At 36.8% G+C, this 24,017-nt stretch overlaps 3 protein-coding genes across 8 annotated transcripts; all 3 read left to right on the top strand.

Annotated features, from left to right (window-relative positions):
• Positions 1-969: 969 nt before the first annotated feature.
• On the top strand, positions 970-23,658 carry LOC311090708 (uncharacterized protein). 4 transcript variants are annotated; one of them, XM_084126173.1, is made up of 3 exons: positions 970-1,280; positions 2,272-2,453; positions 5,679-6,905. In XM_084126173.1, exons 2-3 carry the CDS (start codon positions 2,369-2,371, stop codon positions 6,770-6,772), a joined length of 1,179 nt encoding a protein of 392 aa, XP_083982299.1. In that variant the 5' UTR covers positions 970-1,280; positions 2,272-2,368; the 3' UTR covers positions 6,773-6,905. The 4 variants fall into 4 exon arrangements, 3 of the variants coding, with proteins under 3 accessions (XP_083982299.1, XP_083982297.1, XP_083982298.1); XM_084126171.1 differs by lacking the exon at positions 5,679-6,905 and adding an exon at positions 22,119-23,652 and having other exon boundaries at positions 1,142-1,280; XR_014607936.1 differs by lacking the exons at positions 970-1,280; positions 2,272-2,453; positions 5,679-6,905 and adding exons at positions 19,986-20,161; positions 20,318-20,537; positions 22,119-23,658.
• Positions 10,834-13,461, top strand: LOC311091421 (uncharacterized protein). Its single transcript, XM_084127362.1, has 2 exons — positions 10,834-11,013; positions 11,281-13,461. The coding sequence occupies exons 1-2, from the start codon at positions 10,929-10,931 to the stop codon at positions 12,744-12,746; spliced, it is 1,551 nt and encodes a 516-aa protein (XP_083983488.1). The 5' UTR covers positions 10,834-10,928; the 3' UTR covers positions 12,747-13,461.
• LOC311091215 (uncharacterized protein) lies at positions 15,242-19,207 on the top strand. Of its 3 annotated transcripts, none has more exons than XM_084127037.1 (3): positions 15,242-15,291; positions 16,255-16,500; positions 17,588-19,207. In XM_084127037.1, the coding sequence occupies exons 2-3, from the start codon at positions 16,407-16,409 to the stop codon at positions 18,679-18,681; spliced, it is 1,188 nt and encodes a 395-aa protein (XP_083983163.1). In that variant the 5' UTR covers positions 15,242-15,291; positions 16,255-16,406; the 3' UTR covers positions 18,682-19,207. The 3 variants fall into 3 exon arrangements, with proteins under 3 accessions (XP_083983163.1, XP_083983164.1, XP_083983162.1); XM_084127038.1 differs by having other exon boundaries at positions 15,252-15,318; positions 16,258-16,500; XM_084127036.1 differs by having other exon boundaries at positions 15,252-15,318.
• Positions 23,659-24,017: the final 359 nt, after the last annotated feature.

The following is a 24,017-nucleotide window of genomic DNA, read 5'->3' as shown; positions in this document are numbered from 1 at the left end:
TACCAATACTAGGGGGGTAATAATTTAACGGGGGTCAGATTTGTTGACAACACTGGGTTGCGCTGATAGACCATGATATCGTGTTTCCAGAGATATTGTAAAGACCAGTTGCAGTGTGGACGAATCGTGTTTGTGCCGAAGACACAGGATCTATTGAACAGAACTTGTGCGACGCAGAAACTTACAGAATTCAAAACACTTGTTTTTGATCCAATAATGCCTCTCTAATTTACTGTATGCAATCTCACTGTTTGAAACGCCTGTCAATCAACACGTGGTGCCGTGAAAAATTAAGTGAGGCGTCTTCTCATAGGATAAGGACATGCAGTCTCATGAGTAATTATGAGATACAGATGAGTCATCAAAGTACTATAGTACAAGAAAACATCACATCCTGTGGCGACAAATTAAAACCTGTTAGTTGAAAATAGCGCATAAAGGTTTTTTGTCCAACAATCAAAACTAATGGATGGTAACATTGACTTCTATGATGTTCAACCCTCATAACTCTGTTAAAATCTCAGAAAATTTGGTTTAGGGTTTCATGACCCTTTTTAACAGTGCAGAGATGTTGTTCACTTAAAGGGATAGTTCACTTTAAAATGAAAATTCTGTCATCATATACTCACCCTCATGTTGTTTCAAACCTGTATGAATTTCTTTTTTCTGCTGAACAGAAAGGAAGATATTTAGAAGAATGTCAGTAACCAGGCAGTTTCTGGGTCCCATTGACTTCCATAATAGGAAAAAAATATACTATGGAAGTCAATGGGACCCAGAAACTGTCTGGCTACTGACATTCTTCTAAATATCTTCCTTTGTGTTCAGCAGAAGAAAGAAATTCATACAGGTTTGAAACAACATGAGGGTGAGTATATGATGACAGAATTTTCATTTTAAAGTGAACTATCCCTTTAAGAATATGCGGCCCCTTTAAGAAGAACGACACCGTGCGCACTGAGGATGCGCAGAGGAGAGAAACGCGAGAGACGAGACTAGTGCTGAAAAACCATGGACTGTTGTTGCTCTCTGGCTTAAACTTTCAACAGTTGAAGCTAAAAGTGTTGCCAATTTGAGGATTTTGTCGCCAAATTTCTCGACTTTCTCATTGCTGCTGCGACTTTTATTAACGTTTTGTGACAAGGAGCTATTTTGGCAAGACCTAACGTAAAATAAAAAGTAGCGATTTTTTATGAGGGGCTATTTTTTACGTATTTTACATAGACCTACACATAGTCGAATAAACACATAAGGATTTTGCAGTGTGGAGAAAACCAACAGTAAGTAGTAGAGAATTTGTGTATTTGCATTTTAGCGTCTTTGTTTCCCTAGCGACGGAGTGTGAGACCATGCCCTGTAAACCCGTCGTGTCGAGTTTAAGTTAGCTCGTTAAACGCAAATAAATGGCTGAATAGGAAAAAAAGTTATCAGTGGTTCTGTCCAGGTTGTACCTAATGATGTATATAAAGCGAATAAATAGCGAAAAGCATTTTCAGTTGCTCACGGTGGAATAGTTGCTCCGTCTTGCTAAAGGGAACAAGACCCATCAATTCCTTTTATCTCCAGAAGCCGATATAGTATGTATGATAGTTGTTTTTAATTTTAATAATCTATTATTATGATATTTCATACATTATAAGAGCTTAGTAGACATAATATTGTAAAACAATACGGATCATTATTTAATAATTATAATGTTAATTTATAAATTCATATGTGTATGGGTTTATACATAGTATAATCCTAGTCAGTTTGTGACATTTTTCAAAGGAGTTTAAAAAAGAGTTGATTAACAGAGTGACTATAATTCGCACAGACAGAACAGGGGTTCCTTAGAAATGAACAAAATAATCAAATGTAAAATAATCTAAAATTAAATGTGTTCTGTTGCAAGTTCACATACTTGAGCTTAATGTTTTATTGTTGAGCTCAAGCTCAGTTCAGACCTTATTCTTTATAACTGAAGGTGGCAACCTTAATGCTGTATGACCATGAGTGGGGAATGTTTTAACATACACATTTTTAGACTTGTATGTACTTTGTTTTCGTGTAGTGGTTCATATTACCTGGTAATATATCACTAATTATAGTGTAATCATATTTTGGTAGAGAGTTTTTCACTGACCACGTTTTAGACTGTTGACACCAATAAAATATGCTTAATGTTACACTTTACAGAAGATCTCAGCCATCACCATAATGAATAAGGTGAAAACAGGGAAAACAAGTATTAAAACTGTAAATTCAGTAACTTCTTTTTGAATTTGGCAGATCAGATTCACCAATAAATACTGGGAATATTCCCATCATCCTACAAGAGAAGGACAAACTCCAGGAGTAGCAGCTGAAATCTGTGTGACTGTTAAAGATGGAGTTTATTAAAGAGGAGATTGAAGACATGAGTGATCCAGAACCATCCAGAATAAAACATGAAGATACTGAGGAACAAATAGGTTGGTGTCCATTCTTGATTCTTCATTAGCTACATTTACATGGACACCTTTTGTTTTAGTCGAAATGAATTAATTCCGATTAATGATTCCGAATTAATGTGTTTTCATGAACACTAAATTAAGTGATTGGGTTGATGTGCATGTTTACATGTCACAAGCTTCAAATTGGAGTAGATTTTTATAACGTGCACACTCTGTTTGCACATACTATTCTCCTAAATTGCTTCTTTTCTTAGTTTTAAAGAGCAGACTTAATATTTATCTATTTCTGGTCCTGATTAGGAGACGACGAGCACATTAAGCTTTGTGCCGTTGTGCTTATATTAATCAAGCTGTAAAAATGCCTCTTCCCATGCCCAAATCAAGCCATCTGTGGATGAGAGTCCAAAACAAGGACTGGTGGGACGTTGTCCTGCTCCTCTTCACAGATGATAAGTGGGAGGAAAATTTTAGAATGACATGACAGTCATTTATGACACTTCATTCAACAACAACCCGTTCCTCGTGTCATACGTCATTACGTCCATTCCTTCATCATTGCACATGCGCAGTACTTCACGGTTTCGGTTTTCAATCCGATCAAGTGTTTACATGTCCTCTCGATCGGATTAGAAAAGGTTTAAACCACCCCTTCCAATCCGAATGAAATTTTAATCGGATTTGGCCAGTTCATTCTGACTGACGTGGTTACTTATGACTGTTTTATTCCGACTGTGCTAGAAGTCCGATTACAATCGGATTATTAGGGTCCATGTAAATGCAGCTACTGTTGACTGCTTTTGTAGCTGTGAAATAATAAGCAGTATATGGATAATACAGGAATATATCTAAATCATAACCTTGTTTCTAGCATTTTTCAACAAAATTTGAATCATATTAATAAGTGAATGACAGAACTGACCTTTTTCATATCAAAGATCTTATATTGGATACTAACAGTTACCAGGGTTTTTTTCCAGAAAGCAAGGTTGTCTTACCGTCAAAGATATCCTGAACCAATGATCTCAAACTCAATTCCTGGAGGGCCACAGCTCTGCACAGTTTAGCTCCAACCAGCTCCAACTCACACCTGCAAGGAAGTTTCTAGTAATCCTGAAGACCTTGATTAGCTGGATCAGGTGTGTTTGATTAGGGTTGGAGCAAAACTGTGCAGAGCTGTGGCCCTCCAGGAATTGAGTTTGAGATCACTGCCCTAAACTCTTGGTTGATTAACCCAAATCTTGCTTACTCGAAGAATGCTGGTTATAAAAACGCGTCCGGGAGTAAATTCGGCCAATCTAGAGTATGTTCAGGGTTAACACCAAGACATTCTCAACAGAGCGACGAATTGACGAATCACCATGAAACAGACGCTAGGCAAAAGTGCCCCATACTACTTCTTTCTTCTTCTTTTGTTTAATGGCTTACATACATTTACACTTAGTGCATAAATTTGCCACCTATTTGGTGGTCGCATTTAATTTTCAATCTTTTCATTTAATAATCTTTAATCAATGTGAATAAGAATTATATTGTTTGTTTGATGCGAATTCTATTATAAAAAGAAAGACTTGTTAAACTAAATAACAGTCTGTGCTTGCAAAGATAACATGGCTGTAAAAGTTAAGTCATTTTACTTCCACAATGCTTGAAAGGTAAGATATATCAAATAGGTTTATTTATTATAGCATAGAAAACGTCCTGTTGCAAAAAAAACAAAAAAAAAACATCTGAATGCAGACCAACGATGTGTGGAGATGCAAATTATATATATATAAATATATCTTATAATAAACATTACCTTGAATTAAATAAACATTACCATTAGGGGTGGGCGATATGGCAAAAATATCATATCACGTTTTTTTTCAGGAAAATCACGATTCACGATTTTATCACAATTCTTTTTTATGTTGGTTTTACTATTTTGTGACTGAGCACTACAGCCAAACTAATGTCCATATTTTAAAAACAAAGCCTTAGGTAACAAAATATAAAATAAAAAGGGAGCAGGCTACACAGTGAACTCAGTGAACTCGACGATTCAGGGAGCAGGCTACACAGTGAACTCCGAAAAAACGCTACACTTGAGCAAACAGTTTGTGAATAAGTTATTACAAATGATGGCTGTGAATAAAATATAATATTCAGAAGTAAACAGTGTAGCTGACAGAGTGTTTGTCAGAATGTTTATTTTTAAACCACAACCTTCTTGGGGCTTCTTTGACCGATACAACCCTCTAAAGTCAGAATGTTTATTTTTAAACTACAACCTTCTAAGTACTTCTTTTACTGATATTTTTAACGATATCTTTTGCATTTCTAATCCATACAACGTCAAACTTGGCACTGCACTTACTCGTGACCGTAGCGAGACACCTGTCAAGTTTGAAATCCATCGGACTAACGGTTCGAGAGATATGACACAGACACACAGACAGACACACACACACACAGACAGACAGACGTTTCTGTAATTTATAGATAGATTAGCACAATAAGACTCGAAAGATAACTTAAGTCCAGTATCCAGGCGCTGGTAGACATGCTTTTAGTGCATGTGAGCTTCACATGTACGTGCTGAGAATCGCACACGTTAGAACAGCGCATCAGCACGCAAATTAAATGTTTAACCGACAAGGCATTAAAGCACATGCAAATTATGAACTTTTGTGAACTGCAGTGTCCTGTTACGCTGCGTTAACACTTTATGTGAATATACGTCGCGTTTTCAGTGTTCAGTATGTTGGGACAGAGGCGCCAGAACAGCTAATAGAATGCACGATACTACGATATTTCTTCAAAAGCAGATCGTGGAGACATTTTAATCGTCCACGATCAAAAATCGTCATATCGCACACCCCTAATTACCATGTTTTAATAGTGCTTTATATATCGATGTAACTACAGTTAGTCGCACCAGCAGGAAAAATGGTCGCAAAATGTCCACTGAGCCTTATCAATGGGGCACACATGCGCAGAAAACCTCTGAAGCAAATAAATAACCCTGGAACAGAACCTGATTGGGAGCAGGTTCTGTTCGAAGAGTAAGTTGCTATGGCTAAGTTTTTTGCGCCGTTTTTTGAACCAAAAGTTTAAAGGTTATCCGCTTACTTACCCTTTAACATACCTGCTTTCTGGAATACACCCCTGATCTCTTGTTGTCTTTTCGTTAGAAATGTTAACTTGACTTTTCTCATTTATTGTCCTTGAACTGATTCAAACTACCTAATATGTTTATTTTAGACCAGATTGAAGTGATGGAGCAAAAACACAAACTGAATGAAGTGGAGGAGAAACATGACTTCAAAACTCAAGGAACAAAAGCCAAAAAGCTGCACACTTGCTCACAGTGTGGAAAGAGTCTCCAAAATCAACGAAACCTTAACAGACACATGAGAATTCACACTGGAGAGAAACCGTATACATGCACTCAGTGTGGAAAGAGTTTTAATCAAGCATCAGGTCTCAGTGTTCATCTGCACATTCACACTGGAGAAAAACCATATAACTGTGATCAGTGTGGTAAAGATTTTAATTCATCTTCAAATCTAAAAAAACACCTGAAAATTCATTCAGATGAGAAGCCTTATGTGTGTTCAGTTTGTGGAAAGAGTTTTGCACGGCCTGACAGTTTTAAAGAGCACCAGAAAACACATAATGAAGTGAGAGATCATGTTTGTTGTGACTGTGGGAAGAGCTTTACTACATCTAGTCATCTGAAACAGCACCAAAAAATTCATAGTGGAGAAAAACCTTACAAGTGCTCATATTGTGACAAGAGTTTCACTGTGTCTGGAAACCTGAAAACGCATGAGCGAGTTCATACTGGAGAGAAGCCGTATCACTGCACTGAGTGTGGAAAGCGTTTCAAAGATGCAACAGGTTTAAAAATTCATCTGCGCATTCACTCTGGAGAAAAGCCATTTAACTGTGATCAGTGTGGTACAAAGTTCATTTCATCATCACATCTAAAAAAACACCTGAAAGTTCATTCAGATGAGAGGCCTTATTTGTGTTCTTTCTGTGGAAAGAGTTATTCAAGGCTGGATCATTTTAAATTGCACCAGAAAACACATAATGAAGTGAAAGATCATGTGTGTTTGGACTGTGGGAAGAGCTTTACAACACCTGACAATCTGAAACAGCACCAAAGAATTCATACTGGAGAAAAACCTTTCAAGTGCTCATATTGTGACAAGAGTTTCACGCTGTCTGGAAACCTGAAATCACACGAGCGACTTCATACTGGAGAGAAGCCGTACCACTGCACTTGGTGTGAGAAGAGTTTTAGACATTTATCAAGCCTTCACGCTCATAAGAAAAATTGTTACAAGTAATTAACATAACAAAATTAAATTCTGTGAGATAAAACATGGAGTTTGTCCTAAAAGCACTGTATCATCTAGATCAGGGGTGCCCAATCCTGCTCCTGCCGATCGACTGTCCTGCACAGTTTATCTTCAACCCTAATCAAACACACCTGCCTTTAATTTTCAAGTGATCCTGAAGACCTTAATTGGTTGCTTCAGGTTTGTTTGATTAGGGTTGGAGATGAACTGTGCAGGAGATGAACTGTGCAGGAGAGTCGATCGGCTGGAGCAGGGTTGGGCACCCCTGATCTAGATTAAAGGTAGGGTAGGCATTTTTTTATAAAAACTTTTAGTTATACTTGTTGAAACTCTTTACATCCTGATAGGAATCAATAATAGAAGTGGTCTAAATATTAAAACATGTAACACTATATTGCCAAAAGTTTTGGGACGTCTGCCTTTACATGCACATGAACTTTAATGATATCCCATTCTTAATCCGTAGGGTTAACATGGAGTTGGCCCTCCCTTTGCAGCTTCAACTCTTCTGGGAAGGCTTTCCACAAGGTTTAGGAGTGTGTTTATGGGAATTTTTGACCGTTCTTCTAGAAGCGCATTTGTGAGGTCAGGCACTGATGTTGGATGAGAAGGCCTGGCTCGCAGTCTCCGCTCTAATTCATCCCAAAGGTGTTCTATCGGGATGAGGTCAGGACTCTGTGCAGGCCAGTCATGTTCCTCCACACTAAACTCGCTCATCCATGTCTTTATGGACCTTGCTTTGTGCACTGGTGCGCACTCATGTTGGAACCGGAATGGGCTATTCCCAAACTGTTCCCACAAAGTTTGGAGCATTAAATTGTCCAAAATGCCTTGGTATGCTGAAGCATTAAGAGTTCCTTTCACTGGAACTAAGGGGTCAATCCCAACCCCTGAAAAACAACCCCACACCATAATCCCCCCTCCTCCAAACTTTACACTTGGCACAATGCAGTCAGTCGAGTACCGTTCTCCTGGCAACCGCCAAACCCAGACTTGTCCATTGGGTTGCCAGACAGAGAAGCGTGATTCGTCACTCCAGAGAACACGTCTCCACTGCTCTAGAGTCCAGTGGTGGCGTGCTTTACACTGCATCCGACACTTTGCATTGCACTTGCTGTGATGTAAGGCTTGGATGCAGCTGCTCGGCCATGGAAACCCATTCCATGTGCTCTCTACGCACTGTTCTTGAGCTACAGAAGGCCACATGAAGTTTGGAGGTCTGTAGCTATTGACTCTGCAGAAAGTTGTTGTCTTCTGCGCACTGTGCGCTTCAGCATGCGCTGACCCCGCTCTGTGATTTTACGTGGCCTAGCACTTCATGGCTGAGTTTTTATTGTTCCCAGTTGCTTCCACTTTGTTATAATACTACTAACAGTTGACCGTGGAATATTTAGTAGTGAGGAAATTTCACGAATCGACTTATTGCACAGGTGAAAACCTATCACTGTACCATGCTGAGCTCCTGAGAGCGACCCATTCTTTCACAAATGTTTGTAGAAGCAGTCTGCATGCCTAGGTGCTTGATTTTACACAACTGTGGCCATGGTAGTGATTGGATCACTTGAATTCATTGATTTAGAGGGATGTCCCAATACTTTTGGCAATATAGTGTATATCTTCTGTGGAAGTCTCAGAGCCAAAAAATCTTTGTCCAATCACTGCATTCGGTCCGAATGCTATGATTCGATGTCCTATCTGCCTGTCAACATATATATTTCCAAACCTCCGTGCATCGGTTCGCGCAGACATCACATGTCACCAGCTTGTTCCTTAAGCCTGTGCGGAGTTGTAGACAGACGTCAGTCACCGAGCGCCGCAAACAAACAGCAACTGCCTTTTAAAGTTCCTCTTGAACCAAAACAAAGTGATTATGCTGCGTTTACGCCATGTTGTAGCCGTAATTACAAGATGGCACTCCGCGGCTTTCTACCCGAACACTTTGGAGACACTCTGAAGAGAGGGTGGGATCTCATGCTTTTAAAGTGCTATTGCTGGTCTCTCAGAAATTGCCTACCCTACTTTTAATTTTGTGAATTTAGTGAAAAGCTTGGAGAACAGAAACAACATTTTGTCTGTCACAGTTCTGGCTGTCCACTGGCCTTCCTGTGAGCTTTTTTCAAGGGTGTTTACACGACAACGATGTACTAAAAACAGACGACAATGTTGTCAAAATCAGGCCAGTAGTTGATGTCACTTTGTCAAGGAACCCATAATACGAATTTGCATGATGTCACCGCTTTCACAAATTCACGTTGTTGTTGTTTACCTGGAGGCGTCGTTTTCAAAACCGTGCACTTTGAAACCCTTTTTAAAAAGTTTTAATTTTCAGGCCCCCAATATGCCGTTGTTGTTTAAATGAACGGCCAAAATGCATAAAAGGTTTTCCGTTTTAAGTTGAAAACGGTGTCATGTAAAGACATGTCTTGTCTTCCTTCTCTTTCTGGGGTGCATTTCCCGAAAGCATCGTTGGCCAACTATGGTCGCAAGTTCATCGCAATGTCCATTGAACTCTATTGGTAACGACGGAACTTGCGACCATAGTTGGCCAATGATGCTTTCGGGAAATGCACCCCTGGGTTGATGTTTCCATAGCAACACTAATTGTTCAGCTCACAGGCTGATTGTCTTCACCTGTTACTTATTACCTGTACCTATATGTACTCCTCTGTTTGTCTTGTCTTTTGTCAAGATTGTTCATGTGGTCCTGGTTTGTTATGGCTCTCTCTGCCAGGAGAGAGTGAAGTGAAGTGAAGTGAAGTGAAGTGAAGTCAGTGCACGTCAGGCGCGTAGCCAGTAATGGGCCAGGGCGGCACTGGCCCGCCCACATTACTCACTGGCCCGCCCAGGCAAGTTTGATCAAAATACATTTTTAGTTTATTTTCTCTATATGGACATTTAATAAACTGTTAATTCAACTCCCTCTGCGTTCAAGTCTATTTTTCCTACAGTTGTGTGACATTGTCTTGATTGATCTATTTATTGAACACAGAAAATGTGTTATTTAATATTAATGAGTTTAAACATACTAAATACATATCTAAATACTGTGATTAATATATTTGGGATGTACAGTTTTATTGTAAAATCAACCCATATTTCAAAATAAGAGAAATCAGATTAAAAAGTATGTAATCATAAAAAGATCATACAAATCATCATACAAAGAGGTTGGAGTTAAACTTTATCCTTTATTATTGAATGCTTAAGAACAATAAAGTACCAAAGTTTCAGTTCACCAGGGTTTTTTTTTTTTTTTTTTTTTGTGGGGAAAAAAATAAACAGAAATATTAATAAATAATCTGTTGATCATTTGCATTATTTACTATGATTTTAAAGATCCTCCTGCACTAAGTTGTAAGCTTGGGAAAAAATAGGATTTACAGGATTTCAAAACTGGAGAAACATAATTATAATGGTGTTTTATTAAAAATCACTTGTATTTTGTTACTAAATGAGAAACAGAACAGCTGAAATTAAATGTTATCTAGGCTCTGTATGATAAAAAAAAAAGAGTATTTCACTGACTTTGTGATTTCAAGTAATGCGTTTGTCCATTATTACAGTATTTTAGTTAAATAACCTGTTCTTATAGTCCTTAGTCAGGTTTACGCCATAGTGAATTTAACGAGGCTCAGGGATAAATGTAGTCTTTACAACGGCGCGCACTGATCAAATGTACTAGAAAGATCATGTAATTTCTCAGCATTTCTACTGTTCCTAAAAGCGCCATCTATTGTCAGAGAGTGAATATGTGCGTTTTCGTTCAGCATGTTGAGGTTGTTTACATCCGAGTGCGCATGTCTCTTTGACGCAGCACATGCGCAGTGTTGTAGATTTAACCGGTTGATGGAAAAGTATTCTAACTGCATTCTAAAATTCGAAATAATTCGTAATAAGTAATTATTCATAGTATATTTAAGTTCCCACGATGACAATACTCGCTCACTTCTGTTCTGATTAGAACTGTACGTTATTCCTCTTATTCCACCGCAATTGCTCTACACTCCAATAGGTGGCGCAAATGCGCCTAAAAGCGGTTTACAAACGACCAGAAAACGTAAAAGAAGATGATCGTCCTGGGATGAAATAACAGGAGAAATCCAAGCGCAAACAATTGAAATCTGTGTGCCGTACTTTGGTAAAGATGGAGTTTATTAAAGAGGAGATTGAAGACATGCGTGATCCAGAACCATCCAGAATAAAACATGAAGATATTGAGGAGCAAATAGGTTGGTGTTTATTCTTGATTGTTGACTGCAAAGCTTTTGTTTACCAGATTTGGTGGATTTGAAATAATGAGCTGATAAAAGATACAGAAATGCATCTAAACGATCATAACCTTGAATAACAGTTGTCAAACACCTCATTTTGATTTTATTAACAAGAGAATGATAGATCTAACATTTGGCACCTCAAAGAAATTATAGGCTACTTGATACTCTGTTGAATCAGAATTCACTTGAACTGATTTTAAACACAAAATGTTTTTATTTTAGACTTGATGGAAGTGAAACAGCAAAGACACGAACTCAATGAAGCAGAGGAGGAACAGCAGAGCGTCAAAACTCAGCATACCTGTCCTCAGTGTGGAAAGAGTTTCAGACAAAGAGGAAACCTTAACAAACACATGAGAATTCACACTGGAGAGAAACCGTATACATGCACTCAGTGTGGAAAGAGTTTCATATGTAAATCTGAACTCAAATATCATCTGCTCCGTCACTCTGGAGAAAAGCCATTCAACTGTGATCAGTGTGATAGAAAGTTCATTTTATCATCGCATCTAAAACAACACCTGAAAGCTCATTCAGATGTTAAGCCTCACTTGTGTTCTTTCTGTGGAAAGAGTTTTTTAAGGCTGGATCATTGTAAAAAGCACCAGAAAACACACAGTGATGTAAGAGATCATGTGTGTTGTGACTGTGGGAAGAGCTTTACTAAAGTTGAAAATCTGAAACAGCACCAAAGAATTCACACTGGAGAAAAACCTTACAAGTGCTCATATTGTGACAAGAGTTTCACGCTGTCTGGAACCATGAAAATACACGAGCGACTTCATACTGGAGAGAAGCCGTACCACTGCACTCAGTGTGAGAAGAGTTTCATAAGTGCCAAAGCTCTCGGTTATCATCTGTACATTCACACTGGAGAGAAACCATTTAACTGTGATCAGTGTGATAAAAAGTTTAAAACGTTATCAAATTTAAAACTACACCTGATAGTTCATTCAGATGAGAAGCCTTATGTGTGTTCTTTCTGTGGAAAGAGTTTTTCACGACTGATCACTTGTAAACGGCACCAGAAAATGCATAATGAAGTGAAAGATCATGTGTGTTGTGACTGTGGGAAGAGCTTTATTACAGATGGTCATCTAAAACAGCATCAAAGAATTCATACTGGAGAAAATCCTTACAAGTGCTCGCATTGTGACAAGAGTTTCACTCAGGCGGGAAACCTAAAATCACACGAGCGAGTTCATACTGGAGAGAAGCCGTACCAGTGCACTCAGTGTGGAGAGAGTTTTAAAAGTAAAACCAATCTCAAGCATCATCATCTGCATCATCACTCTGGAGAAAAGCCATTTAACTGTGATCAGTGTGATAAACATTTTAAATTAACGTCAAATCTGAAAAAACACCTGAAAAATCATGCAAACGAGAAGCCTTATGCATGTTCATTTTGTGGAGAGGTTTTTACACGACCGGATCATCGTAAACGACACCAGAAAAAACACACCGGTGAGAGAAATCATGTGTGTTTGGAGTGTGGAAAGAGATTTATTAGAGCTGAGCATCTGAAACAGCACCAAAAAATTCATACTGGAGAAAAACCTTACAAGTGCTCATATTGTGAAAAGAGTTTCTCTCATTCTGGAAACCTGAAACAACACGAGCGACTTCATACTGGAGAGAAGCCGTACCAGTGCACTCAGGAGAGTGTTTCACCCAATCAAAAACTCTAATGATTCTTATTAAAAATCATTGTCACAGGTCACACTGAGCAAATGTTAGTCTCAGATTTAATATGTTCAAGATTTTGCTCAAAATCAAATAATGCTTTCTGATCTTAGAGCAAATATTATAAACACCACAGATCATTCATTAGACACTACATAAAAAAAATGTATATGTATAGTAATAAAAGCTTACATTAGTAAGGTGAATAAATGATATACTGTATGCACTGCAAGTATTGTACTGAATATTGTATAGCCTATTAAATGCGTACTGTGAAAAAACAGTGACCCAACGGCGAAAGCCAAAAAGGTTACAGTAAAAAAACTCGAAATGAAAAGCATGTTACATTCAAAAGAGTTGTGCAACTGCAAAATCAAGGTCAGTCAGATATTCATTCTGCTTCAGCATCATGTTGAGTCAGTGTGAGGACTTTATCCACAGAATATATATTCAGTCATTTTCATTTAATTTATGATTTTGATTTCTTAGTTTGAAATGTAAAATTAGAGACCGGAAACAAATGTAACAAAAACCTACAATCAGTCATTTGTCATTGGTGTATGTGAAATTGTGTGTATGCAAATTTATTCTTTTGGTTAATGTCTTTTATTTCTTTTTTTAATAAGTATACTTTCTTATGAATCTTATGAATCTTTTCTTTATGAATTATATAGCTATGTATTCGTTTAATCATCATTAAATCATAATTATGACATAATGGATAAGTCTGTTTGACCTTTTCTTTTCAGACCAAAGCACAAGTTGATGTAGGGATGTAACACGTGTGACAAGGGATGTAAAGGGATATATATATATATATATAGATGCACCGATTCCGATTTTTCACTGAGTTTGACCGGCCAATACCGATTTTAACCAATTTCGATTTAATTTTTTCTAACCACTTTACAGCACACACAAATATATTTTCTATCTTTTCTTTAATAGAACATTTTACATATCTTTCTATCTTTTGCATAGAACATAGAACATTTTTTTAATAGATAATCTCTATAAAATAGAACTATAAGCCTATAAATTACTCCTGGTCTGTGAAATTCTCACACATCTGAAGTGCAGTGTTATGGAAGAACCATTTCCTTTTCACATCCAAAACTATAAAATAAATATAACCTTGCAGTATAAAGATATTTCTCAATACACACACACAGGCCTATTGCTAGTTTTTCTTCGCAAACAGAGGCATTTCTGCTTTGTCATCAGATAGTCTGTTTCTATAATAATATAATAAAAAAAGCCTTTCGTTTTATATTTCCACACAAAGACGCGTCACTGCCTTGCCCACCGCTCTGCGCTTTGAGAGGGATGTGGGACACGAGCAGGAAAAGGACAATCGATCTCTTTTCTGATATCTTCATGTTTTCTACTTGTTGTAAATTTCATATTTCCTTGATTCACTTATTGTCTTTATCATTTTAAATTTTTACTTACTAAATTTGTTCAATTTGAGTTTTTCATTTTGAGTTATTAGCTTTCTTTGTAAGCAGACACTTTATTTTATGTGTTAGTCCATATTTAAGACAATAAAAACATTCAAATGAAATAGCTATTTCACTATGTCACATGTCTTTCTTTATGTATGATTACTTTGAGGAATGAATTTTAGTCAAATGTTTTACCTACCTTAAAATAGATTTAAATATTGTTTACAGTGACCAGGCTTTATTCATAATTAATTCATGATGTTCTTTACTTCTTTAATTTAGTATTTGACTGTCATTAAGCTGAGGCTTTGTGTTTAGGTTTTTATTTTGTACTATTGTTATGCGAAACGTGTGTGTGTGTGTGTGTGTGTGTGTGTGTGTGTGTGTGTGTGTGTGTGTGTAAATAGAATGAGAATAGAAATTCTCTGCGATATAAAAAGTCATCTGTTGGCTCTTACACAATAAAATGAACGTTTGACAATCTGAGTCTATTATAGCATTTAGTCAAATGTTTTAACTTATTCATATACAGAGGCAGGAACAGATATATAAAAATAGATTAAAAATGGTGACCCTGCAGTTTGTCTCGTAATATGTGCAAATTTACAGAAGATCTCACAATGAATGAAGTCAAACAGTTATTGGTTGTTAAATTCAGTATGAAACTGAAGTTGCGATAGTTGACATACATTTGAGAACTTGATGTATTTCCGAGTGAAACGGCTTCTCGAACAATAGTGGGACTTTATATTTCCCGTAAGGAATTGATTGATTTGTTGTGGTTTGACAATAAACACTTTTTGTTATACTGGTTGAATCTCTCTTCACATCCTGATAGCAATCAATAATTCCTCCTTTATTTTGCCACTATATGCCAACAATAACAGTGTAGGATAGTAGTAGATCTGTACTTTGTTGTGTAAAATGTCTTCAAACAGTAAAACATTGCGCTTCAATGCAGTTTCGGCTTTGTAAATCATAAAGCGCCTCCTGGAGGAAAACAAGCGAGTAGCGTCTGCTGCTCAATGCACACGGTAGGTGTTTACGACAGTTTAGAGCGCGTTTGGGGCAGATGAGACGAGATGAGAGCTAGAGAACGAGGAAGGTAAACAATAATAACTACAAGAACTAGGTAAAACCGATACTTTAAATGATTAACGCTTTAAATGATGCGTAACTAAACGAAACAAAACCCCTTTGTCTTGAACAGATGCCTACCGTTTACAAACATTCGCGTTCAACTGTGCGAATTTTTTGTTTTGTCTAACTTTGTTTTGTTTACACGTTAGCTAGATGGTTTTAGTGCCTCGATATCTAAACAATTTCTATTCTATTCCATTCCATTTTGCAGTGTCTGTTATTTTACCAACTGAATTGATTGTAGAAAGTCAATGTTTCATTGGTAATTTGTTATGAGTTTCATTCATTCATTCATTCACTGTATTTATACAATGTATCAGAAACTTTGAATGTCCTCATTTGTCATTATTAAATGTATTTTATTTTGAGTTATTAAAATAAAGATACCAAAAGAAAGGTTTGATAGGAACTATCTAAATGGATATTAAAAGATCTTTAATCCTTTATGAGTTACAGGCATGTAAACTTGGGGCATAAAACACAAGAAGTGCCTTTTCTTATTTTTGAACCGTCACTGTTGGATTATAATGCAATAAAGATTGCTAAAGTCAACATATTTTACCAATAGACCTACCAATCTTTGTATAAAAATAAAATTATGATGCTGCCATCTTTCTTAAGTAATTTTACCCTTCTGTAATTTGGCTCCAAATCTCAGGTGAAAATTGACACTCTTTACAAAACAGTGGATTACTTAGTAAATATACATTCATTACATTTAATATTTTGGCTTTCTACTTCATTTATGTGTTTCTTTCACCAGCAAAAAAATGATCAAAATCCAAAAATGTAGCCGGGGACCTCTGGTTGACACGAATGACCCAGATAAAACTATGGAAATACAAAATAAAGGAATCAGTTAAACTGAAACACTAAACATGTAAATCAGTTTTATAAACTTTTTATTTTATTTTATTTTTTACTTCAGCAGGTCTGGTTCTTCAAGCCGCACTCACAGCGACAGGATATCATTCATTAATAGTGACTTTCAGCCACAACAATTCAGCATATGCTGGTAATATCCCATCATCCTACAAGAGAAGAACAAAGAAGTAACAACTGCAATCTGCCTGACATATTATGGTAAAGATGGAGTTTATTAAAGAGGAGATTGAAGACATGAGTGATCCAGAACCATCCAGAATAAAACATGAAGATACTGAGGAACAAAAAGGTTGGTGTCCATTATTGATTCTTAATTTTTATTGCTTTGGGGAAATAATGAGCAATATACTATAGTAAATGAAAAAGAAATGCATCTAAATGATCATAACCTTGAATAGCAGTTGTCAAAGACATTTTGATTGCTTTAACAAGAGAATGACAGAACTAAACTTTGCCACATCAAAGTGCTTGAATTCTTGATAATCACAGAGACAGATACCTGTTGCTTTCCACTTGTAGAAGGTTATATTACCCAAAAATGAAAATTCTGTTGTACTGTCTCCATATTTACCATATTTGATGCAGTCTATGTATGTGATTTTGATTATATACTGAACAAAATTATAAATGCAACACTTGTTTTTCCCTCCATTTTTCATGAGCTGAACTCGAAGATCTAATACTTTTACAAAATTCTATGTACAAAAAAGGCCTATTTCTCTCAAATGCCAATTGCACACTCCCTCAAAACTTGTGACATCTGTGGCATTGTGCTGTGTGATAAAACTGCACATTTTAGAGTGGCCTTTAATTGTGGCCAGCCTAAGGCACACCTGTGCAATAATCATGCTGTCTAATCAGCATCTTGATATGCCACACCTATGAGGTGGATGGATTATCTCGGCAAAAGAGAAGTGCTCACTAACACAGATTTAGACAGATTTGTGAATAATATTTGAGAGAAATAGGCCTTTTGTGTACATAGAAAAAGTCTTTGATCTTTGAGTTCAGCTCATGACAAATGGGGGCAAAAACAAAAGTGTTGCGTTCATAATTTTGCTCAGTTTATGTCTATATAACCCTAAATTAAATCTGTTACGGATATAACGTGATTGTTTCTCTTGATTCATGGATTGATATAGTTTTTTTATGACACCTTTTTGACCTCTTTGGGTTGCAATGGAGGTACAGAAACCTCTCAGGTTTCAATTAAATATCTTTGTTTTTTCAAAGATATACAAAAGTCTTATGGGTTAGAAACGACATGAAGGTGAGCGATTGATGACAGTATTTTTACTTTTGAGTGAACTATCCCTTTGAATTAGGGTTTACTTGAATTTTGAACTGATTCTAACTACTTAATATGTTTATTTTAGACTGGATGGAAGCGATGGAGAAAAGACACAAACTGCATGAAGTGGAGGAGAAATGTGATGTGAAAACTCAAGGAACAAAAGCAAAAAAGCTGCACACCTGCTCACAGTGTGGAAAGAGTTTCAGACAAAAAGGAAACCTTAACACACACATGAGAGTTCACACTGGAGAGAAACCGTATACATGCACTCAGTGTGGAAAGAGTTTTTCTCAAGTGTCAAGTCTCAATAATCATCTTCTCCGTCACTCTGGAGAAAAGCCATTTAACTGTGATCAGTGTGGTAAAAAGTTTAATTCACCTTCAGATCTAAAAAAACACCTGAAAGTTCATTCAGACGAGAGGCCTTATGTGTGTTCTCTCTGTGGAAAGAGTTTTTCACGACTGGAAGGTTTTAAACAGCACCAAAAAATGCACAATGAAGTGAGAGATCATGTGTGTTGTGAATGTGGGAAGAGTTTTACTACACCTACTCAACTGAAACGGCACCAAAGAATTCATACTGGAGAAAGACCTTACAAGTGCTCAGTTTGTGACAAGAGATTCAATGTGTCTGGAAACCTGAAAGTGCACGAGCAACTTCATACTGGAGAGCAGCTTTACCACTGCACTCTGTGTGGAGTGAGTTTCAAATCTTCCAGAGGTCTCTGTAATCATCTGCGCATTCACTCTGGAGAAAAGCCATTTAAGTGTGATCAGTGTGGTAAAGATTTTAGATCATCATCACATCTGAAAAAAGTTAATTCAGATGAGAGGCCTCACTTTTGTACTTTCTGTGGAAAGAGTTTTTCATGGCTGGACAGTTTTAAACTTCACCAGAAAACAGATAGTGGAGTGAGAGATCATGTGTGCTTTGACTGTGGGAAGAGCTTTACTAAAGCTGGCCAACTGAATCGGCACCTACGAATTCATAATGGAGAAAAACCTTATAAGTGCTCATATTGTGACAAGAGTTTTGCTCAGTCTGGAAACCTGAAATCACACGAGCGAGTTCATACTGGAGAGAAGCCGTACCAGTGCACTCAGTGTGAGAAGAGTTTCACCCAATCAACGACTTTAAGGATTCATATTAAAAATCATTGTCATGTGTCAAATTGAGCAAATGTTATTCTCAGATCTAATGTGTTCAAGAAAATAATTTGAGATTCAGTACATTAATGAATTATTTTCAGTTAAATGGGTAGTTAAACTAGCGTTGCTGTGAAAAACCAGATGATTTGTAAAGGTGTTTCTTTCTTGGAGAGTGGCAAAAGTGTGTGATCACTTTAAACTTTTATTCTTTGATTGAACCATTGAAGTGCCAAAATGAAATGGGACCGGAAACAAATTTAACAAAATGAAAAGATTTGAGCTTTAAACTTCAATATGGAGTTTTTGAAACATGTGTTTTTCATAGATATAGTTGCCTACACATTTCTCTTCAATTATAGGCTCTGTGTAATAACAAAAAATAAAATGAGCATTTCACTGACAACATCTGTTTTTGTGTGATTGAGGAAAGTGTTATTCCTTTATAATAGTGTAGTCAGTTCTATTTCACAAAGGATGGTCTTGTAAGTTCATCTCAGCCTATTGTGTCGACAAGCAAGCCAGAGGCACCATGGGAAGAACCCAAACTCCATCAGGTGACAGAATGGAGAAGAAGAAGAAGAAAAAAAAAGGCTCAGTCGGCAGGCCAGTTCTCCTCTGGCCAAACAACAAACATGGTGTGGTTATGATTCAAGGCTGATTGTGGACATTCAGCTCCCTTTGCTTAAAGATTGGAAAAGAGTAGCAAAACTCATGTAGATGTAGATGTGAGCATGTAGATGTGGATTTGAGAACTTGTACAATAAATATTCAATATTTACTCAAATTTACATTCACAACTCCAATGTGAAAACCTGTAAATTAAAAATCTGAAGTTGAATGTTGAGGTTTGCACTCGCAGACAATAGTCACAAACCTGTAGGCTATTCTGAATTTGAAGTTGCAGACAAGTAGTCACAAATGCGTAAAATGCATCGCACATGAAAATTTCGCAGAACGGGTGATTGCATAATAATCTAATATCTAATCTAAACTCTTTCTATCTGTTATCATCAGTTTGAAACTCTGAGAATAACTAATCTAACATAAAGACCCAGTTCATTTGTAGGCTACAGCTGGTGCACTGACAATATAGTTTTATAGGCTATTATTTGTATTCAAATAAATCTGTGAAATACTTATAGATCAATAAATGTTAGTTTAATATCTATATATCCCATGTGTGGGTAAATTGCTAGGAATATCCAATAGATGGCAGCAATACGCTAAAGAGTTTTCAGGTTTGCTTTATGAATGGAGGTTGCCAAGTCCGCGGTTTTACCGATGGTTTTGATTAGCAATTTCGCTAGTTCTGGCAACCCTAACAAATCCAAAGGAACAACAAACCTGGAACAAACGAAACGAGCAGAAGAATGTAGCGCGAGACACGAGTGCTGTAAATCTGACCAGTTCAAGCTAAAACTGACGCCAGATGCCGTTTATTTACAGTCTGGATGTGAGAGATGTTCCTAGTTTGTAGAGTCAGGCATTAATCCGCTCCAGAATTGATGTAAGTACTACGATATAAAACGTATCACGTGCTCTGGTTTAGTATTGTATATAAAACCGTACAAAAAGACTCAGTATTCTAACATAGATGGATATGTTTCAATGTAATTGAAGTATTTTCTATATAAATTCATTAAGTTCTTTTCAAATTTGCCAGATCTGGTCCTGTGGTCGACAGTATGATAACAACGCACACAACAATTCACCAGTAAATACTGGGAATATTCCCATCATCCTACAAGAGAAGGACAAACTCCAGGAGTAGCAGCTGAAATCTGTGTGACTGTTAAAGATGGAGTTTATTAAAGAGGAGATGGAAGACATGAGTGATCCAGAACCATCCAGAATAAAACATGAAGATACTGAGGAACAAATAGGTTGGTGTCCATTCTTGATTCTTCATTATTTAAAGGTGCCATAGAATGTGAAATTGAATTTATCTTGGCATAGTTAAATAACAAGAGTTCAGTACATGGACATGACATACAGTGAGTCTCAAACACCATAGTTTTCTCTTTCTTATTTAAATCTCGTTTTTGAAAAACACCCCTGAAAAACGGGCGAATCTCCACATAACACCAACTGTGACGAAACCGATGGGATCATTAATATGTACGCCTCTAAAAATTTGCATATGCCAGCCCATGCTCAGTGCCAGGCGAAACTGCACAGCCGAATCATCAGAAGTTCTGCAGGTGAAGAAACAAGCAGGAGGAGGATCATAGGGAAAATGGCAGATCTATCTATAATCTATCTATCTATAATCGGATACCGCTACAGTTTAATTCGAAGTTGTTTAGTTGCTCTGCCCATTTCACCACGGACTGTTACAACAATATCAAGCAGCCAGGCTTCTCTCGGCGTCTCAAACGGACGAAGGGGGCAATTTCAACTAACGTTATATTCCCGCAAGCGGCAAGTAGGGATTTTATTAACGATAATTTACATTGTGTTATCTAGATCCAGCGCGATATTGTTTTTTCCTCGAGAGACATCATGGCTTGCAAACGAGCGAACGAAGCATGGCAGTTGCTCAGTGTTTGGTTGTACAAATGAACACAAAAATATTTTTTTGCTCCTTCATCCGAGCCTCTGGAGAACCAGTGGGTTATGTGAATTTCTGATGTGTAATTGTTCAAATTCAGACAGATAATCTTTCTTTCAAAGTCGTTCAACACTGTTTATGCATCAGTATATCGCGTTGCAGTGATAAGATCTTCATTCACGCGATCAACAGGCTGTCATCTGCTCAGTGCTCATCACTGAAACCTTTTATGTGATGGGAATAGATCTAAATACTTTAAAAAAAACTTCTCATGATTCGTTAATCCCGATAGCTGTAATAGTAAAAACATATAAAAGCTGTAATAGTAAAAGTTTTCCAGATAGCTCTACATGTAATGCCAGATATTTCATATGCAAGCATGTCAGCCAATCACAGCAGTGGGCAATAACACTGAAGTCTCACAGCAGACACGCCCCTTCAAACAGAGTGTTCAAATCAATGGATGAAATCAGGCTAGGAAATATGCCTTTTATTTCTAAATTATAACAAATTTTGATCTAAAAAACATACTAACATTATAAGGGCACCCCAGGAAACATTATAAAATAATCCATTCTATGGCACCTTTAAGCTTGGTAACATATAATCCCCAACCCCCCCCCCCCCCCCCCCCCCCCGTCAGTAATTTAAACTGATTTATTGGCTGTAAAATAATGCACAATGTAAGGGTGATAAAAAATGTCTAAATGATCTTAACCTTTAATAATAGCAATTGTCATTAACATTTTGATTACATTAATAAGCAAATGACAGAGGTATCCTTTGCCACAACAAATATCTGGTACATTATACAGATGCTGATCTCTAAAGCTTTCTGCTAATAAATCTGGTTTACATGAATTTTCACATTTATTCTCCATAAACTGATTCTGAATTAATATGTTTATTTCAGACCAGATGGAAACGATGGAGCAAAGATGCAAACTGAATGAAGTGGATGAAAAACTTTGTAACTTAAAAACTCAACGAAAAAAAGCCAAAAAGCTGCACATCTGCTCTCAGTGTGGAAAGAGTTACACATATATATCTGGACTCAAAAAACATCTGTGTTTTCCCTCTGGAGAGAAACCGTTTAACTGTGATCAGTGTGGAAAAGATTTTAGTTCATCATCAAATCTAAAACAACACCTGATAGTTCATTCAGGTGAGAGGCCTTATGTGTGTTCTCTCTGTGGAAAGAGTTTTACACGGCTGGATCATTGTAAACAGCACCAGAAAGCACACACTGAAGTGAGAGATCATGTGTGTTGTGACTGTGGGAAGAGCTTTACTAGAGCTGACTATCTGAAACAGCACCAAAGAATTCATACTGGAGAAAAACCTTACAAGTGCTCATATTGTGACAAGAGTTTCACTCAGTCTGGAGCCCTGAAAAAACATGAGGTAGTTCATACTGAAGAAAAGCCGTACAAATGTACTCAGTGTGAGAAGAGTTACAAAAGTAAAATTGTTCTCGATAATCATCTGCGTGTTCATACTGGAGAAAAGCCATTTAACTGTGATCATTGTGGTAAAGGTTTTAATGTATCCTCAAGTTTAAAAGAACACCTGAAAAAACATACAAATGAGAGGCATTATGTGTGTTCTTTTTGTGGAAAGAGTTTTATATGGCTGAACTCTCTTAAACAGCACCAGAAAATACACACCGGTGAGAGAGATCATGTGTGCTGTGACTGTGGGAAGAGCTTCATTAGAGCTTCTAGTCTGAGACAGCATCAAAGAATTCATACCGGAGAAAAACCTTGCAGGTGTTCATATTGTGACAGGAGTTTCAATCACTCTTGGTCTCTGAAAGTACATGAGCGAGTTCATACTGGAGAAAGACCTTACAAGTGCTCATATTGTAACAAGAGCTTCGCTCAGTCTGCACACCTGAAAGAACATAATAAGCGACTTCATACTGGAGAGAAGCGCTGTACTCAGTGTGGAGAGATCTTTCTGTTTTCATCAAGCCTTCTTATTCATATACAAAAATATCATGATACGTTGTAACTTTGATAGCTTTAATTTTCATTGTAAATACACAATTTAGTTTAGTTTTTGAATTTGTTGAAATGCTCTGAGAACCAAAAAGACTTATGAGTTGAAGGTTCACCAGTTCACAACTCTTACAGCAAAAGTAAAGTAATTTGCATATTTTGTTTGGGGCTGGGTGGTGTCTAGAATATGTTAATGTATTTTTGATTGTTAATGAGAAATAATATGATATACATCTTGTCTCGATTGAGCTGTGATTGATTGAGAATGAATTTAGTTTCAAACACATCTTATTTACTACACAATACTGTAGTAAATAAGTTTGAGATGTACTGTATTATTAAAATAATCCCAGACAGAATGATCAGGTCTTGTATCATACAAGTATGAACAATGAAGTACCAAACCTTCAGTTCGCCAGATTTATATAGATATAATAGAAACTGTAAAATATTAAACAATAAACAAACAGAAATAAAATGATTGTTTTCTTTATTTACATGATACAGATTTACATTACAGATTCCAGTAAAATAGCTGCAGTGAATTGTATTCAATGAAAAATTCCAAAAAAAGTTCATGTAAGCATCTGTAAGTATTACAATGTCTTCTTTTGTATGTTACTCTGTTAAGTCTATGCGTTTATATAAACGTACAGAACATTCAAAAGATGACACCATATTAAGGATGCAAAGGGTAAAGGTGCAACCATGTCTAACAGAAAAACAACCCTAATTTTAATAGGGTGAATGTGACTAGACTGTCAAAAAATTTAAAAACGTGTTTTTACATTACCAGTGATTTGCTATAGAAA

The sequence above is a fragment of the Abramis brama genome (assembly GCF_963993115.1).
Source record: "Abramis brama genome assembly, chromosome: 10".
NCBI lineage: Eukaryota > Metazoa > Chordata > Actinopteri > Cypriniformes > Leuciscidae > Abramis > Abramis brama.
Note: the sequence above shows the minus strand (reverse complement) of the source record. Positions and strands in the feature narration are given on the sequence as shown.